The 19052-nt window shown below is 44.8% G+C and overlaps 1 protein-coding gene across 2 annotated transcripts in view; it reads right to left on the bottom strand.

Moving 5' to 3' along the window:
* Positions 1-19052, bottom strand: part of LOC134207734 (protein lava lamp) — a 34445-nt gene that overhangs the window by 3219 nt on the left and 12174 nt on the right. For both annotated transcript variants that reach the window (XM_062683589.1, XM_062683590.1), the window contains exon 4: positions 830-8349. In XM_062683589.1, coding sequence (XP_062539573.1) covers positions 830-8349 — 7520 coding nt within the window. The remainder of the gene's footprint in view (positions 1-829; positions 8350-19052) is intronic.

Here is a 19052-nt window from a genome sequence, read left to right as displayed (position 1 = left end):
GGCTACCAAGCCTCTTGAAAGGAGGCTACCAAGCCTCTTGAAAGGAGGCTACCAAGCCTCTTGAAAGGAGGCTACCAAGCCTCTTGAAAGGAGGCTAACAAGCCTCTTGAAAGGAGGCTACTAAGCCTCTTGAAAGGAGGCTACCTCTTGAAAGGAGGCTACCAAGCCTCTTGAAAGGAGGCTACCAAGCCTCTTGAAAGGAGGCTACCAAGCCTCTTGAAAGGAGGCTACCAAGCCTCTTGAAAGGAGGCTACCAAGTCTCTTGAAAGGAGGCTACCAAGCCTCTTGAAAGGAGGCTACCAAGCCTCTTGAAAGGAGGCTACCAAGCCTCTTGAAAGGAGGCTACCAAGCCTCTTGAAAGGAGGCTACCAAGCCTCTTGAAAGGAGGCTACCAAGCCTCTTGAAAGGAGGCTACCAAGCCTCTTGAAAGGAGGCTACCAAGCCTCTTGAAAGGAGGCTACCAAGCCTCTTGAAAGGAGGCTACCAAGCCTCTCGAAAGGAGGCTACCAAGCCTCTTGAAAGGAGGCTACCAAGCCTCTTGAAAGGAGGCTACCAAGCCTCTTGAAAGGAGGCTACCAAGCCTCTTGAAAGGAGGCTACCAAGCCTCTTGAAAGGAGGCTACCAAGCCTCTTGAAAGGAGGCTACCAATCCTCTTGAAAGGAGGCTACCAAGCCTCTTGAAAGGAGGCTACCAAGGCTCTCAAAACTCTCCACAGGAAACTACCAAGCCTTTTGGAAAGTGGCTACCAATCCCCTTAGGTAAAAAGATCAACTCTAAATCACATAGCTTCCTGAATCATACACCCCATTAAGAACTCCATCCTACTCACCTCCTGGCACCTCCGTTAATTTCCTCTTGAAATCCTCGTGCTGCCGTAAGGCATTCGACAGCCTCAACTGCAAAGAGTCCCGTTCCGTCAGCAGATTCCGCAACTCCAGTTCCAACTCCTCGCATCGCATGTCTCGCTGGTAGATCATATACAGCGCCAGCTCCAGCTCCGACCGCGGAACTCTGTCACCATCCTGCACCGGTTGAGGTCTTGGCTCACTGGTGACCATATTGCTGGCGTGTTTCACCGCGAACGGATCCACCTGCGCAGCCAAGCGCGCATACTCCGCACTTCGAATCGCCAACTGCTCCTTCAGAGTGACAATTTCCAGTTCCTGCGCCTCCAGGGCTGCCTTCATGTTCTGCATCTCTGCCGGCGGTTCCGATTCCCCTGACGTCTCCCTATCTTCGCCCTGTAACCGATCGATCTCTTCCCGCAAACTCTTCTCGATCACTGAGAACTCCGCTTCCCGCAGATCAACGTGCTGCTTCCAGCTCTCCGCCACCTGTGCTCCACGTTCTTCCACAACATGCGACCAATGAGCATCTCTCTGCTCCAGCGTTATTCGGTAGTTCGCCTCCAATTCGTCACGCTCTTTTTTCAACTTCTTAATCTGTTTCCGGAGATCTTCCTCGCCCTTCGCCGTCGTCGTTGGTGTAGACTGCTCTGAACTGTGCGCGCTTTCTCCGCTAGCCTCGCTGGCCTGCTTCATCAGCTCGAGGGAAGTCTTCAGCGCTTCAATTTCGATGTTCTTTGCATCCAGTTCGAGAACTGTGCCCTTCATGCGATCTTCGAACTCTAGACTGCGCAGGACCTGATCGTTCAACACCTGGAGTTCCTGCTCCATTTGTAGTTTCTCGGTTTGCAGTTCCTGGTTGCGCCGTTCCAGCTCGGTGAGCCGAGGCTGGTTCTTCTCTTCCGGCCTGCTGGATGCAAGCTCCTTGGTAATCTGCATGGTGAGGTTATGTTCCATCTCCTGCCGATCGGCTTCCAGCTGCTGGACTCGGGCTTTCAGTGCGGTGATTTCCTGATTCTTGACCAATATCTCCTGTACCAGCGATTGGGTTTGATCTTCTCTCGCTTGCTGTTCGATTCGCTCGCGCAAATGAACAACTTCGGCTTCTTTGTACTGCACCTGCGCGCTTAACTGCTGCAGCTGTTCGTGCAATTTCGCCTCCTGTTCGGACGATTGGAACAGACTTTCGGTGCGCATCTTTTCGATCTGTTGCGTCAGTTCGGTGTTCCTGCCCATCAGTTGTGTGAGCCTTGTGCTCAAATCGTCGGTTTCCTGTGACTTCTGTCGGTTCAGACTCTCCAGGTTGGTTTTGATGGTTTGGGAGTCTTGTGAGAGGAGATCGATTTTCTCGATGAGTTCTTGAATTTCGCGGTCTTTTTGTTGGACGCGTTTTTCCAGAATCTCAACGTTGGCCTTTTCTTCGTCTAGCAAAGCTTGGAGTTCCTCGTTGTCGACCTTCAAGTCTTGGACTTCTCTTTCCAGCTCTTGCACGCGTTCCTTCATAGGGCCAGTTTCTTCACTTGGAACTTGAACTTGCTCTGCTACTTTGTTCTCTTTTTGTTCACTCTCATCGCCCCAGTCTTCTAGCCGTTGAAGTTTGGTGTTCAACTCTTTGATCTTTGCCACTTGGATTTCCATCTGAACGTCCTGTCGTTCCTTCATTTCGGTAAACCGTTCGTTGGCGGCTACCAAAACGTCGATTCGTTTCAGTAGGGAATCCTTCTCGATCGTATCTTTCTCTCGTTCCGCTTGCACTTCGCTCAAGCGTCCTTCCAATGCTTTGATTTGGGTGTTGAGCTCTTCCTGAATGGCAAGATCCAGCTCACTGGTTTCCATAGACGCCGATCGTCTTTGCAGGCTCTCACTTTTGACTTTGTACTCCTTGACCTTCTTGAGAAGTTTTCCGGATTTGACTTTCAGATCGACGATTTCCTGCAGCAGTCGTTCCTTTTCCAACTCCAATTGACGAATGTAGTCGTCCTTCTCGGAGATGCGACGCTCCAACGCACCGCTGGAAGTCTGTTGATGTTTCTCTTCCAGTATGGCTTCTTCGGCACCCCAGCAATCGTCCTCCAGTTGGATGTTGGACGACGACGAGGGTTCCACTTGGAATGCTCGCTTGGGTGTGATGATCTCTTCGAAGACGGCAGCAGCCGGCGGCACTGACTGACCACCAAACAAGGCAGCAGTCGTGGTGGACTGTAACTGCTCTCGACTGGCGAGTTGTTCTTCCAGATCGGAAACTCGCATTTCCTGTTCGGTGAGGGTTTGGCAAACCCGCTTGATGCGGTCGGTTTTTTCGTCCACTTCCTGCCGGAGTGAAGCGTTCTGCGCTTTTAGAATGTCCAACTCGTCCTGGAGTTGAAGATATGCGTCGCGGTCTTGTTCGAGGGATTGGTTCTGCTGCATCAATTGGTTCAGGGTGTCCTTGAGTTTCTTTTGCTCCTCTTGGTTCTGACTGTTGAGTTGGGTCTGCTGACTGCGCAAGGCTTCAACTTCGGTTTGATGGGATGCTAAAGAGGCATTCAATTGGGTTTCCAACTGTCCGTAGCGCTGCTGAAGTTGGCTCAGGTCGTGCTGGAGTTGTTCTACAGTTGTCTGCGTTCGGGACTGTTCATCGGTTTGTTCGCTGATTTGCTTCAGTTGCAGTTGATTCTGGACCCTAAGATCTTCAAGTTCTTGGTGGTGAGCACCAGCAGAGTGATGTGAAGGCGTCATGGTTTCCTTTAGAATAGGCTTTTCCACGAGCCAATCTTCGCGTTCTTCGGACGCGCTTGGTGTGCAAAGATAAGTCTTCTTCGGTATGACAAGATCTTCGAAAACCGGTCCCTGGGCGCCTGAATCAGTGAAGAACGATGCTACCGAGGGTGCTACAACGGATGATTCCTTGTTGTGGAGTTGCTCCTCCAGTTGGCTCGCCTTGATTTGCTCTTCTTGCAACGACTGCGCAACATTTTTGAGCTTTGATGCCATTTCATCCACTTCATAATTCAAGGAAGAGTTCTGTGCTCTGAGAATGTCAATTTCGTCCTTCAATTGAAGGAATTCGTCATTACGCTCAGCCAATGCATTCGTCTGGCTTTCCAATTCAGTCTGGTGAGCAGCAATGGTTGCACGAAGTTGCTCTTCAAGTTCCGCACTACGTTGCTGTTGTTGAACCAGCTCCAACTGCAGTTGCTCCAGAGTTGTTTGCGCCTTCGAATAGTTCTGATCGGCCTCATGAATCTGTTTTGACTGCAGTTCAATCTGCTGACGAAGTTTCTCAGACTCAAGATCGTCTAACTTAGGCATAAAGCCAACAGCATGTTGAGAAGCTGTCGCCGTTGCTAACACGGCAGGTTCCTCCACAGACCAATCATCTCGCTCTTCCGAAGCACTTGGCGTACACGAGTAGGCTTTCTTCGGTACGATCAGGTCCTCGAATACGGGGCCCTGAGATCCGGAACTGGTGAAAAATGACGCCACGGAAGGTGCTGCGACAACCGTCTCCTTGCTATGAATTTGTTCCTCCAGCTGACTGACCTTCAGCTGTTCCTCCAGCAGCGTTTGTGCCACGTTTATAAGCCTTGTCGCCTTCTCATCCACTTCTTGACGTAAGGAAGCGTTCTGCGCTCGCAAGATATCCAATTCGTCCTTCAACTGGTGGAACTCGCTATCGCGATCAACCATTGATGTTAATTTGCTTTGCAGCTCCAGGATTTCTTTGGAAGCAGCATCATTGTGGCTCTTGAGCCGCTCTATTTCGTCGCGTAGAAGCTGCAGTTCGTTCGGTTGTTCAACTATCGCTTCCTGAAGGGGTTTAAACTGCTGTTGAGCCACGGGTTCACCCCAACCCCAGCTGTCGTCAGCCGTGTCAAACAATGATACCGTACTCGACTCTCCAGGAGCGGCAAAGAATTGCGAAGTACTGAAGGTTGGAATGGCTTCTTGAACTTCTTGAACCGGTTTCTTCGCCGGGACCGTCTGGAACAGTTGCTTACTCATCTGCTCCAATTCTGAACTCTTCTGCGCAAGTTGCACTTCCAAATCCTCGCTCTTAAGCACGGTTTGCTGCAACAGCTGCAACTGCTTCTTCAACTCACCGAGATTGCCATCGGCCAAATCCTTCTCGATTTGTAACTCTTGTATCCTCGAGTCCTTCCAGGTGGCATCGTTCTCCAACTCTCGAATTCGCTCCTCCAAAGCGACCGTCGATCGTTCCGAACTGGCCTGCAAACTTGAGAAAGGATCATCCACCAATCCGCTGGATGTCATCTGCAGCTGAACATTCTCCTGTTGCAGTTGAAGTACCTCAGCTTCCTTTCGATCCAGACGCTCCTTCAGCTTCATCATTTCATTCTGCACAGACGCTTGATCGTCGGTCTGATTCTGACTCAACTGCGTCCGAATGGCTTCCATATCGGCAATCTGCTGCCTCAGAGCGTTGATTTCAAACTGATGGTTCTGAGCCAGAGTTTCGCTTTGCGCCCTCAAGTTCTCCACCTCGGTCTGATCTTGCACAATCTGCATCCGAAGTTCTTGCAGCTCGTTGCTGTCCTGATTGAGACTTTCATTCTGCATCTTCAACCACGTAATCTCCTTCTCCAAATCCGTTCGCTGCTGCTCCAGAGAGTTCACATTCTCCTGCAAGCGAACCACTTCGTCCTGGAGATCGGAATTGTTGTCTCGCGTTCGTTCCAAATTCTCCTGCAGTTGCTTACGCTCATCCTCAATCTTGGAGAGCTGATTGGTCAGCTCGTACTCCAGCTGATCGATCTCGCAGTCCTTCTCCGAAACCTTCGCATCCGATTCGGCCAGCACTCGTTTCACTTCCACTTGCAACGCCCCAATCTCCTGTGTTAGATTGTAATTCTCGTTCTCCAGCTCGGAGGCACGCTTGACACTTTCCTCGTACGTTTCCTTTTGCGATTCCAGTTGATTCAACTTTGACAGAAGCTGATCTTTCTGGTATTCAACGTCCCGAAGTTTGCTTCCCAGCTCCAGCAGCTCCTCTTCTTTTTCCTTCAGTTTACCTTCCACGGCCTCATCGTGCTGTGACAGATTCGCAAGGCGTTGCATCAGCTCATCCTCATGCTGTATCAGTTCTTGCTGCTTTTCATCCAATTTTTCCCCCAGCAACTTCTTCTGTCGCTCCAACGAGTTCCGCCGCTCCTCCACCAACGATATTCCCTGCTCCAGTTTCACAATCTTTCCCCGCAGCTGCCGGTTCTCATCTTCACTAATCTCCAAATCCACCTCCAACTTGCGCATCTTTTCCGCGCCTTCGCAAACTTCCTGCTCCAACGTTTGGCATCGTTCCACCTGCAGTTTCGATTCCGCATTCAACGCCTCCTTGTCCGTCTTCAACTTTCCGATCATCATCGTCTGATTGTGGAAGTCCTCCAGCTTGCTCTGCGCCATCTTGATTTCGTCCTGCAGGTACGCCGTCTTCCGTTCGTGCTCCTGCAACCGTTGGATCTCCTTGTTCTTCTCCTTGATGATTGCCTTGCACTTTTCGATTTTCACATTCTTCGACGCGTCATCCGCTCGAACCGCGTCCAGTGTCTTCTGTTGCTCCGCCAATTCACTCTCCAGTTCCTGCTGCTTCACCTCCAACTCACTTACGTGCGTCTCCATTGTTTGTATTTGATCCTTCAGATGTGCAGCTTCTTGCAGAGCCGATTGCTTCTCCGCTTCCAGATTGTACTTCAGCTGAAGCAGCTTGTGCAGTTCGTTGTTCAAGTGATGCATCTTCTGAGACAGTTGTTCGTTCTCCTCCTTGAGATCTTCTGCTGACGTCCCCTCGGACGCTAACTTCTTCGCCTCCTCCAGTTCTTGCTGATACTTTGACAACTTTTCTTCTAGTTCTTGACAATGTGTGTTCTTCTTTTTGAGATTTGCGGCGAATTTCTTCAACTTCTCCAACAGCTCTTTGTTCTTGGCGTCAAGATCTTTATTCTTTTGCTCGAGGTCTTTCAGCTGAGACTCATCTACGACTGGTACCGGCGTTGCCAAAGCTTCATCTAATTTCTCTCGTAGCTCCTCAACCGTCCTATTTCCCAGCGCAAGCTTTTCATACAGCATTTGAATCTCGTCCTTCTTCGATTCGAGCAGCTCTTGCAGGTATTGAACCTCATCTTCCTTCTCAATTATCTTATTGGCGTTATCCTCCATTGTTTTGTATAACTCAATGATCTGATTATTAAGCGTATCGATAGTTTCCTGTCTATGTTCGATCTCATCGGACTGTTTCTGCGTCAACGATTTCAACTCATCCACTTGTTGCTGCATTTGAATCGAATACTTTTCTCCAACTTGAGCTAACTGTTCTGTCATTTCTTTCAGCTGATCCGCCATCTGCTGTGCCTTATTCTCATAGTTTTGAATCTCCTTCAACTTGGCAGCGATTTCATTCTCATGCTCTTGATACGTTTCGATCAGCTGTTGCTTCTGTTCGGCCACCAGCTCCTTCAAAATTTCAATCTCCTTCGTGGCCGCTGTCAGCTTGGTTTGCACTTCCTCAACTTCCCCAGCCTTCTTGACACCTAACATTTCCAGTTCCTTCTTCAGCTCTCTTATCTCGTCGTTCCTGCTATTCAACTCCACCTTCAACAGTTCGGGTTCGTCATCCGACGACTTTTCTGCCTCCCGGGCCATCACTGCTTCCATGTCCCGCTTCAATTCCGCAATCTCCGCCTTCTTGTCCTCCAAATCTTCCTTCAGATGATCGATATGTTCTACTTTCTCGATCTGCGCATGAGTCATCTCTAAAATTTGCGCCTTCAGCAACTTGACCTCTTCGCTATGACCCACTTCCGGCAATCGTTGAACCTTATCCTTGAGCTGCTCAATCTCCGCTCGCATCGCTTCGCAATCCGACACCGTCTTGTAGTACTCCTCCAGCAAGTTATTTGTCATCTTCTGCAGATTTTTCGCGTCGATCGACAGCTTTTTCGAAATCTGCAACTTCTTGGACTTGTCCTTGTTCTTGTTATAGTTGAGGATTTCGTTGTCAACCGATCGCAGCATCAGCTCGAAAGATTCCCTATCGATAGCGGCCATGCTCTTCGACGGTGTACTCTGACTTGAACTTGGACTACTCGCCTCACTCTCCATTATTTTAACCTTCAACGTCTTCGCCGCATTCAACTCCTCCACCAACACCGATTTCTCCTGATCCACCTTCGTCAACGTATCCCGAAGTTCCCTTTCCACCACCTCCATGGCGGTGTGCTTCTGCAGCAGTTCTCGATGCTCGCCCCGCAATCGACCCAGCTCTTCTATGTGGCCCTGATTCTCGATCGTCAGTGCTTCCAACTTTTCCAGAACCTCGCGCCGCTCGTTGGTGAACAGTTCGATCTTGTGCATCAGCTCGCTGCTCTCCTCGCGCAGTTTCACCAAGCTGGAATTGAGGTCTTCGCCTTCGCTGTCGCCGGTCGGTTCGTCCTGTCGTTCGTGAAGCTCCGGCAGGTGCCCATGGTTGTCGTCTTCTTCGTCATCGTCGTCATCGTGCGTGGGGCGATCTCTGTGAATTAGAAAGGGAAAAATATTGGAGTCTTTCAACCAGCGTGATAAATGCGAGGAGAAAACACACAACTCCCGAAAATAAGATAAGAATGCGTTGAGTCCCCTCATGAGAAAAGTTCAGATCCTTTTGTACAATATTTTGGAAATCAGCAAAGTTTAGTCCAAGAACGTAGAAACTTTCACGTGTCAGGCAGAGTAGCGTGCAAAAATGTAGTTTATTATATTTTTCATAACTGTACCTTGTAGATGATAGATCAACTTCGAATTTGGGGATTCAAATTTTTTGATTGGAATAAGATTATGATTAGAATGAGTCGAGAAATGATTTAACGAGCTGGATGAGTTTCGATCAAAATTTGGTATTGCAACCTGAAACATAAAACCAAGCAGTTAGAGTCGAATATGAGTAGTTCTAGGATTTTTTTAATTTGCTTTTTGCATAAAACCCTAATTGTATCGTTTCATTTAGTATCAGGTTTTCTTATGAGCCAAAAACTTAGCGTTCTACAATACTTGACACTGGAAAGTTAAGAACGTCACGTAAGAATTGACATTTTAAATTCATTACTTTCTATTTTTGTGAGAATCGTTACGCTAGGAGAATTTTTACAACTGAATGCACAGACTACGAGCGCGTCATGAGATGCCATGCTCTTGGAGTATTGAGCGAAAACGGTGGACTGATGAGCAATAACGACACGGTAATTATAGGATCGCTTTTTTTCTCATCGACCAGTGCAAGTCACGTGGGTTTCTCGTGATTAAACCTATTGAAAATCGAATCAATAGAATGTCCGGAATGTCCGGAATAAACGCAGATCGATGTCAATAGGCATCATACCGGTGATGACGCAAAGTGCATCGTGCGACACGGTACGGTACGCGCTCGCAACTCTTAGGCACATGGGCCTATACGTGCTTTCTAACTTCGTTCTGTTCTGTAGCAGTTAATACGCAGGACCATGCCCCAACCTATACCTCAGTATGGACAGAGCGGCACTAGCCAGAAGCTTGCGCTTGCGCAGAGCTTTTGGACATCATCCGGGACAATGCCACTATAGCTGTGGAGGCACGCTTGCAGGCGTAATTGACGTGGCTACCAAAGGTGAGCTTATCGTCGATCATTACCCCAAGAGTTTGATGGAGCGTTCAGAGGTGACCGTGCAGTTGCCTGCCCTTATTACCGCTTGTTGCTCCGACTTTCGGTTGTTAACAACAACCACCTCAGTCTTGTGGTGAGCCAGTTCTAACTTCCTGGAACTCATCCACTCCTCCACAATTGCGATCGAGTGGTCTGCAGTCAACTCCACCTCTTCGATCGATTTGCCGTAGACCTCCAGCGTAATATCGTCAGTGAAGCCGACCATTACCATGCCCACCGGGAACTTCAACCTCAAGACACCGTCGTACATGACGTTCCATAACACCGGACCCAGTATGGAACCTTGCGGAACCCCCGGAACCCCTTGCGGAATCATCAACAACCTGTGATGATGATCTTCTCGAGTACCTTCCCCGCCGTATCAAACAGGCATATTGGTCTATATGCCGACGGATCCCCGGTGGTTTTCCCGCCTTTGGCAATAGGACCAAGCTCAGCCTTTTCCATGCTTCAGGGAAGACTCTCTCGTCCAGGCATCTCTGCATGACAGATCTGAACATCTCCGGAGCCTCAGCAATGGCCACCTTGATGGTCAGGTTCGGAATACCATCCGGTCCTGGCGCCTTACCTACACTAAGGGACTGTGCAATCCCCGCAAGTTCCACCACAGTTACTCTTCCCTCGTCGGCCACCCTGGCCCCTAGCAGCTCCAAAAAGTGAGGCCAGGGACTTGGGTCATGAAGTGAGAAGAGCCTCGCGATGATCCTCTCCAGCATCTCTGGAGACCGCTCTGCCATCGCCCACGTGTCTTGGCCATTACGACCCTATAGGTGTCACCTCATGGATTCGCGTTGGCAGTTTGACACAGGACCTCGAGGCAGGTTTTTTTACTTGATCTAATCTCAGTCTTCAGAGCGGCTCTAGCAACCATGAACGCCACCCGTCGTTCAACACGCGCCTCTTCTGTGCGTGCTTGCTGTATCCGCCTCCGTACCCGTAGGCAGGTGCGGCGCAGGTTCGCAATTGCTTGAGTCCACCAGTAAGCCGGTGGCCTCCCCCGAGCAACACACATGTTGTAAATAAGTTGATGATACTCATATATGACCAAATTTGGTCATATCCCAAGTAACATTTTAAGTTTTATTCCGCTCTAAGAATTGTTTTCAAGATCAATTTATAAGATCTAACAATAAAACCGAGTAATACACGGCCACCTTCTGATGACCACTATAAGAGTAAGATATTGCCAAGTGGCCCTCTTCAGATAACCACTCTAAACCTATTATAAGAGCATTTAGAAACCCTTTATAAACCACCCGCAAAAAAGGGAATTTGGCTGCGGCAGCTGTCAAAATGTTGCATTAAAAAAAGAGAAACAAATCTTTGCAGAAAAATAATAACAAAATTGATTGTTGATGAAAATTATGATGATGACAACAAAATAATATTTTATTTCAGGTTGTTTTTTCGATTCAGTACCATTGAGTGCGCTTCCGATTTTATGGTCAAATGCTGTGAAAAAAATTAGGTTCAAATGAACACCACGCGCCGGCCATATAACGTAGTTCAGGGAAATAAATCGAAAATATTGATTACCACACCATCTAGGATGTCCACTAAATCGATTAGTATTTTTGCCCCAACTATTAATTAATAAAATTATTTATCAGAAAAAGTATGATAAGCGGTGAAAATTTCGTTAAATCATGCATTTCAGTGATATATTTCTCTGACTGCGAAATGCTTTTCCGTTTTCAATATGGCCATCATGGACTTTCATCAGAAAAATTTTGCTTTTAAAAACACCGTCATAAACTCTTCGCAATCCAGCTTTCCACGCTCGCCATAATGGCGGATGCTATAAACATTTTGACATTAACCCTTAAAAGGCCGGGACGACAGTCACCTCCTTCAAAGTGCTCGTTTTCAGTAAAGCGTTGACCAAATTTCATGACCCCGGGCTTTTCTCAAAGGGGATTAGTAGCGCTTTCCTTTGGCATAGGTGCCGCCCCGCTAGACCCCTCCCCCCGTTCATGAGTATCGAAAATGTCTGTGTTTTTTCCTTATTCTTTGCTATGATGGCCAAATTTCTTCAGTAATCAAGTGCAATAAAGTTCTGGCGCCATAAAATAAAGTAGATACATGAAATATATCAAGTAGAAGTGGTTTTGAACGTTTCCAAGTTATCTGATTACTGTAATTACCGATATTGAAAGCCATATCCCTGATCTAAGATTTATGGTCATATTTCTTAAAATCTGATCACGAAATAAACCAGACAGGAGGGAAAAATATCACAAAAAACTTTAGACATATGTGTAATCAATTTTATGTATTGAAGATACTGTTTTGGAACATTCCAGTTCATCCAAAATATCCGTGAGTTCAGGACTTGAATTCTACCATAGAAGCGAAAGGTAATGTGCACATAAAAATACTCAGAGTACATCCTACTCAGTTCAAAGATATCAAATAACTCACGGAAAAATGTTCTGCGTGTCCCATAGTGACATTCTAGAATGCGCGAAATGTTCTGAAGTTCAGCTCGTAAGACCTACGCTACAACGGTCTCGAAAATGTTTTAGGCAGCTATCAAAAACCTTCCCAACAGATCCTTGGATACCTGCCAAGAAATGTTATACCGATCTTTCTGCACTTCAGTACAATGCAGGTCATCCAAAACGTTCTTGAGTTCAGGTCGTCAGATCTACAATCAAGTAGAAGCGCAATGGTTGTTTCAAATCAAGCTCAGGTCATCCTGCACAGTTCAAAGAAATCAAATGACTTATTGGAAATGTTTCTGCGTGCTCCATAACGACCTAAACTCAAGAACGTTTTTGATGGTCTATAGTGTATTGAAATGCAGAAAAATCGGTATAACATTTCTTGGCAGGTATCCAACGATCTGTTGGGAAAGGCTTTTATATGCAGAAGAATGGTACGCAGAATAATTTCCAATAATTCATTTGATTTCTTTGAACTGAGCAGGACGACCTGAGCTTGATTTGAAACATGCATTGCGTCTCTACTTGATTGTAGATCCGACGACCTGGACTCAAGAACATTTTGGATGACCTTGAGTGAATTGAAATGCAGAAAGATCGGTATAACATTTCTTGGCATGTATCCAAAAATCTGTTGGGAATAGTTTTGATCATGCATTGCAATATCATCTGAGCACAGGATGTCATATTTGCTTGTGCAAAGATATTATCCCTGATCAAAGAGCACTCTGAATATTATCATTTGAGCATTTGATGAAGATCCTGATAGACAGTGCGGTTCGGGGTTTGTTCACGTTGCGAGGGCGTTGCTACAACAAAAACAGTGAAAAAACTTTTCTCCATGGCGAACATTGCACTTTGTTTACTGAGCAGATAGATAACTAAGATCGATATCCCAGCATATCATCAGTATCTTTGCTCAGAAAATCGAATGATGGGATAAATTGCAATGCCTGGTTTTGATACGCAGCAGAATGATACGCAGGAGAATTTCTAATAATTTATTTGATTTCTTTGAACTGAGCAGGACGACCTGAGATGAATTTGAAACAAGCATTGCACTTTTATTTGATTGTAGATCTGACGACCTGAACTCAAGAACTTATATGGCATTCAGTGTATTGAAATGCAGAAAGATCAGTATAACATTTCTTGGCAGGTATCCAAGGATCTGTTGCGAAGGGTTTTGATAGCTGTGGAAAACATTTTGGAGGCCGTTGTTGTGTAGGTCTATCGAGCCGAACTTCAGAACATTTCGCAGCATTCTAGAATGTAATTATGGAGCAGGTAGACACATTTTCAATAAGTCATTTGGTTTCTTCAAACTGAGCAAGACGACCTGAACTCAAAACGTTTTGGATGGCCTCCAGTATATTGAAATGCAGAAAGATCGGTATAACATTTCTTGGCAGGTATCCAAAGATCTGTTGGGAAAGGTTTTGATAGCTGCCGAAAACATTTTCTAGGCTGTTGTAACGTAGGTCTAACGACCTGAACTCAAGAACGTTTTAGATGGTTTTGAGTGTATTGAAATCCAGAAAGATCGGTATATCGTTTTTTGGCAGGTATCCAAGGGAAGGTTTTTGATAGCTGCCTAAAACATGTTCGAGGCCGTTGTAGCGTAGGTGTTGCGAGCTGGACTTCAGAACATTTCGCGCATTCTAGAATGTCATTCTGAGGCACGCAGAAAATATTTCAATAAGTCATTTGATTTCTTTGAACTGTGCCGGATGACTTGAGCTTGATTTGAAACAACCATTGCGCTTCTACTTGAATGTAGATCTGACGACCTGAACTCAAGAATGTTTTGGATGACCTGCAGTGTACTGAAATGCAGAAAGATCGGTATAACGTTTCTTGACAGGTATCCACAGATCTGTTGGTAAAGGTTTTAATAGCTGCCGAAAACATTTTCGAGGCCGTAGGTCTAACGACCTGAACTCAAGAACGTTTTAGATGGCTTTGAGTGTGTTGAAATGCAGAAAGATCGGTATAACGTTTCTTGGCAAATATCCAAGGATCTGTTGGTAAGGTTTTTAATAGCTGCCTAAAACATTTTCGAGGCCGTTGTAGCGTAGGTCTTACGAGCTGAACTTCAGAACATTTCGCGCATTCTAGAATGTCATTATGAGGCACGCAGCATAATTTCCAATAAGTCATTTGATTTCTTTGAACTGTGCCGGATGACTTGAGCCTGATTTGAAACAACCATTGCGCTTCTATATGATTATAGATCTGACGACCTGAACTCAAGAACGTTTTGGATGACCTGCAGTGTTCTGAAATGCAGAAATATCGGTATTACGTTTCTTGGCAGGTATCCAAGGAGCTGTTGGGAAGGTTTTATAGCTGCCGAAAACATTTCCTAGGCCGTTGTTGCGTAGGACTTACGAGCAAAACTTCAGAACATTTCGCGCATTCTGGAATGACATTCTGGGACACGCAGCAAAATTTCCCATAACTCATTTGATTTCTTTGAACTGGGCAGAATGACCTGAGCTTGATTTGAAACAAGCATTGCGCTTCTACTTGATTGTAGATCTGACGACCTGAACTCAAGAACGTTTTGGATGACCTGCATTGTACTGAAGTGCAGAAAGATCGGTATAACGTTTCTTGGCAGGTATCCAAGGATCTGTTGGGAAGGTTTTTGATAGCTGCCTAAAACATTTTCGAGGCCGTTGTAGCGTAGGTCTTACGAGCTGAACTTCAGAACATTTCGCGCATTCTGGAATGTCATTCTGAGGCACGCAGCTTAATTTCCAATAAGTCATTTGATTTCTTTGAACAGTGCCGTATGACTTGAGCTTGATTTGAAACAACCATTGTGCTTCTACTTGATTGTAGATCTGACGACCTGAACTCAAGAACGTTTTGGATGGCCTCCAGTATATTTAAATGCAGAAAGATCGGTATAACGTTTCTTGGCAGGTATCCAAAGATCTGTTGGGAAAGGTTTTGATAGCTGCGAAAACATTTTCAAGGCCGTTGTAACGTAGGTCCAACGACCTGAACTCAAGAACGTTTTAGATGGTTTTGAGTGTATTGAAATGCAGAAAGATCGGTATAACGTTTCTTGGCAGGTATCCAAGGATCTGTTGAAAAGGTTTTTGATAGTCGCCTAAAACATTTTCGAGGCCGTTGTAGCGTAGGTCTTACGAGCTGGACTTCAGAACATTTCGCGCATTCTAGAATGTCATTATGAGGCACGCAGCAAAATTTCCAATAAGTCATTTGATTTCTTTGAACTGTGCCGGATTTGAAACAACCATTTCGCTTCTACATGATTATAGATCTGACGACCTGAACTCAAGAACGTTTTGGATGACCTGCAGTGTTCTGAAATGCTGAAATATCGGTATAACGTTTCTTGTCAGGTATCCAAGGAGCTGTTGGGAAGGTTTTTGATGGCTGCCGAAAACATTTCCTAGGCCGTTGTAGCGTAGGTCTTACGAGCAGAACTTCAGAACATTTCGTGCATTCTAGAACGACATTCTGTGGCACGCAGCAAAATTTCCCATAACTCATTTGATTTCTTTGAACTGGGCAGGATGACCTGAGCTTGATTTGAAACAAGCATTGCGCTTCTACTTGATTGTAGATCTGATGACCTGAACTCAGGAACGTTTTGGATGGCTTTGTGAGTGTATTGAAATGCAGAAAGATTGGTATAAAGTTTCTTGGCAGGTATCCAAGGATCTGTTGGGAAGGTTTTTGATAGCTGCCGAAAACATTTTCGAGGCCGTTGTAGCGTAGGTCTTACGAGCTGAACTTCAGAACATTTCGCGCATTCTAGAATGTCACTATGGGACACGCAGAAAAATTTTCCATGAGTTATTCGATATCTTTGATCTGAGTAGGATGTACTCTGAGTATTTTTATGTGCACATTACCTTTCGCTTCTATGGTAGAATTCAAAACCTGAACTCACGGATATTTTGGATGAACTGGAATGTTCCAAAATAGTATCTTCAATACATAAAATTGATTACACATATGTCTAAAGTTTTTTGTGATATTTTTTCCTCCTGTCTGGTTTATTTCGTGATCAGATTTTAAGAAATATGACCATCAATCTTAGCTCAGGGATATGGCTTTCAATATCGGTAATTACAGTAATCAGATAACTTGGAAACGTTCAAAATCACTTCGACTTGATATATTTCATATATCTACTTTATTTTATGGCGCCAGAACTTTATTGCACTTGATTACTGAAGAAATTTGGCCATCATAGCAAAAAATAAGGAAAAAACACAGACATTTTCAATACTCATGAACGCGGGGAGGGGTCTAGCGGGGCGGCACCTATGTCAAAAGAAAGCGCTACTAATCCCCTTTGAGAAAAGCCCGGGGTCATGAAATTTGGTCAACGATTTACCGAGAACGAGCACTTTGAAGGAGTTGACTGTCGTCCCGGCCTTTTGAGGGTTTAACTGCTTCCCGACACTGAACTGAAATTTTCATCCAAGCAAACTATATATATATATATTTTCCGTAACCAATAACAGCCAATGTGTTGTTTGTTGATCATCAACAAGAAAATTGATAATGGATTATTTTCGAAGAATTCCCATTATTTCATACTAATGTTTGTTTTATTTTAGAAAATTTATTTTCTATTATGAGAGCAAATACCTTATGAAATGGACATCAAAATGTGTTTTTTCCGCAAGCTGAGAATCTGATCCCAAAGTCGCTGATGAACATGATGATTTACTTTTACCGGTGTAATAGTAGACGTAACAATATTAAGGATCAGGAGGTACTTCGAATAGTACAAAGACGCCAAGTTATGCCCTGCCCTCGAATATTGATTCACTGTGAACGAAATGTTATCGATTAATTATTTTCGTAAACGAAATCTAGCCCTTTGTCTCAAGCTAAAGAAAATTGTTCATTTCGTCTTTGCCCGTAAGAACATCTCCGTTTTGATTCCTGGGCATACAAGCATACAATTTTATCAGACACTCTCTTCCCATCAACAGAAGACGTGGCTCAAAAAGGTGTGTGATGCCAAAAATGCTATGCGACCACTATCTGCCTGCGCAAAAACTGTGGAACAATATGAAGACAGAGGGGGTCCAAAACAATGTTAAAGAAGAGCTCACTTCCCGAAAGAACCGATGTTGATGGACTAAACGTTTGGACAGACCCAGATTGCCAACCGCTGTTTCTCCATGCTCAGTGGATATTCATGGTGTGACAGAACTCAATTTTTGCCATACGACCAGCGAAGAATTCCAAAAGATACGAGATTCAGATGAATGCTACTGGACAGATGAGATCCCATTTTCTTTCATTAAACTATTATGTCCTTTCATTCTTTCTCATCTGACTCACCTGTAAACACAATTATCGACACCGAAAATAAGTGAGTTTGCTTGGTTTCGCTTCCGTACGTGGTCTTGTCAGAAACTAGTAACCTGGTCTTGCCTTGGTTGTTTCCTCTAAATCTGTTTGGGTTCTGTTGGTAAAGCGCCATTTCCTTCAGAGAAACTACCTGCTCGATGTTCGTTGAGAAATCGGCTTGCGCCGGTCGATAGCACGGGAGTTCCTGACAAGGATAGTTTATAGAGTAGATTTACGTATTAGCAAGCGAGAACACTACCTCGTGGTCTGTAATAGAGTTTGCACTAGTTTGCAGTGCTGCTCTTCAACGTGAATATACAGTCAGGAGAGTTTGTGATCAGAAGAAAGATGGTAGTCATTGTATTGCCGGTTATGCGTGTGGGGCCCGTTGGTAGTACAAACTTCAACCTGTTTATGTAGTGTTTATGCGATGTTATGCTCTGTGGCTCGCTGTTGGCAAGGAAGTGGAGGCGGCGTTAATGTTGAAATCTCCGACCACAAATAGCTTGTCGAACCAAAAATCAAGAAGATCAAGAAGCATCTTTACATAACATTCTCGTGAGGATTCGAGCATATAGGATTGTAAATGGTTGCCACGCCGATATTAAGGTTGTTGATCATCGCTTGGACGGCAAGCAACTCGAAACTGGTATCTCAGGGTTAAATGTTGATTTGAGTATTATAATAGAGGTAGCATTGATTCCCTTTTGTACGTACAATACAACTCCACTACGCAAAATTAAGCCACCTCCTCTGTTGACAAGAGAGTGTCTGATAAAATTGTATGCTGATATGCGAATGAGGCTCAGTGAGGTCAAGAAAATGTTCTGTACTGTTGACTGGAGTATACTTCTTTTGCCCTGGATTAAAAATGAAGATGTTAATACGGACAAAGATGGAATGAACAATTTCCTTTATTTGAGACGAAGGGCTAGATTTCGTATACAAAAAGAATTTATCGATAACATTTCGTTCACAGTGAATCGATATTCGAGGGCATGGACATTCTTGAGATGACATATCTTGGCATCTTTGTGCGATTCGAAGTACCTCCCGATCCTTAATATTGTTACATCTGCTATTACACCGGCAAAAGTGAATCACGTTGTTCATCATCGACTTTGAGATCAGATTGTCAGCTTGTGGAATTTTGATGTCCATATAGCTATGAGGGTATCTAAATATCTAAAATAAAACAAACATAAGTACTTTAATATGACATTTGAAAGAGTTCTTTTATCAATTTTCTTATTGATGATCAACAAACAACACATTGGCTGTTATTGGTAACGAAAGATATAGTTTGCTTGGATGGAAAATTCAGTTCAGTGTCGGGAAGCAGTTAATGTCAAATTTTTTATAGCATCCGCCATTATGGCGAGCGTGGAAAGCTGGATACAAACATTTTATATGGGGGTAATTCATTTGACCACATTATGACCAAAAATTGTAGCTTTATTCGAGCGTTGAAAATTGGATTTATTACGCTCTTCTACTAGCTTCTAGCTTCTACTACCATAGATCTGTTCATATGGTCAATAGGCATTTGACGTTTGAAGCATTTTTCAGCAGATTTATGGGAGGTTTTTTGATAGCAATAAGAGCGCCAATAAAACTGAGCAATCAGCTTGGTGATTGCTGTCATAAGTCCGCAATAAGAATTAGATAAATCCAAGAAGCATGGAAATTGTTACTTGGGATATGAGTTATTGCAACCAAATCAACGTGAATTGTGCTGCTAGG

Source organism: Armigeres subalbatus, chromosome 1 (assembly GCF_024139115.2).
Source record: "Armigeres subalbatus isolate Guangzhou_Male chromosome 1, GZ_Asu_2, whole genome shotgun sequence".
Taxonomy (NCBI): Eukaryota; Metazoa; Arthropoda; class Insecta; order Diptera; family Culicidae; genus Armigeres; species Armigeres subalbatus.
The sequence above is the reverse complement of the archived record's forward strand: the minus strand, read 5'-3'. Positions and strand labels throughout refer to the sequence as shown.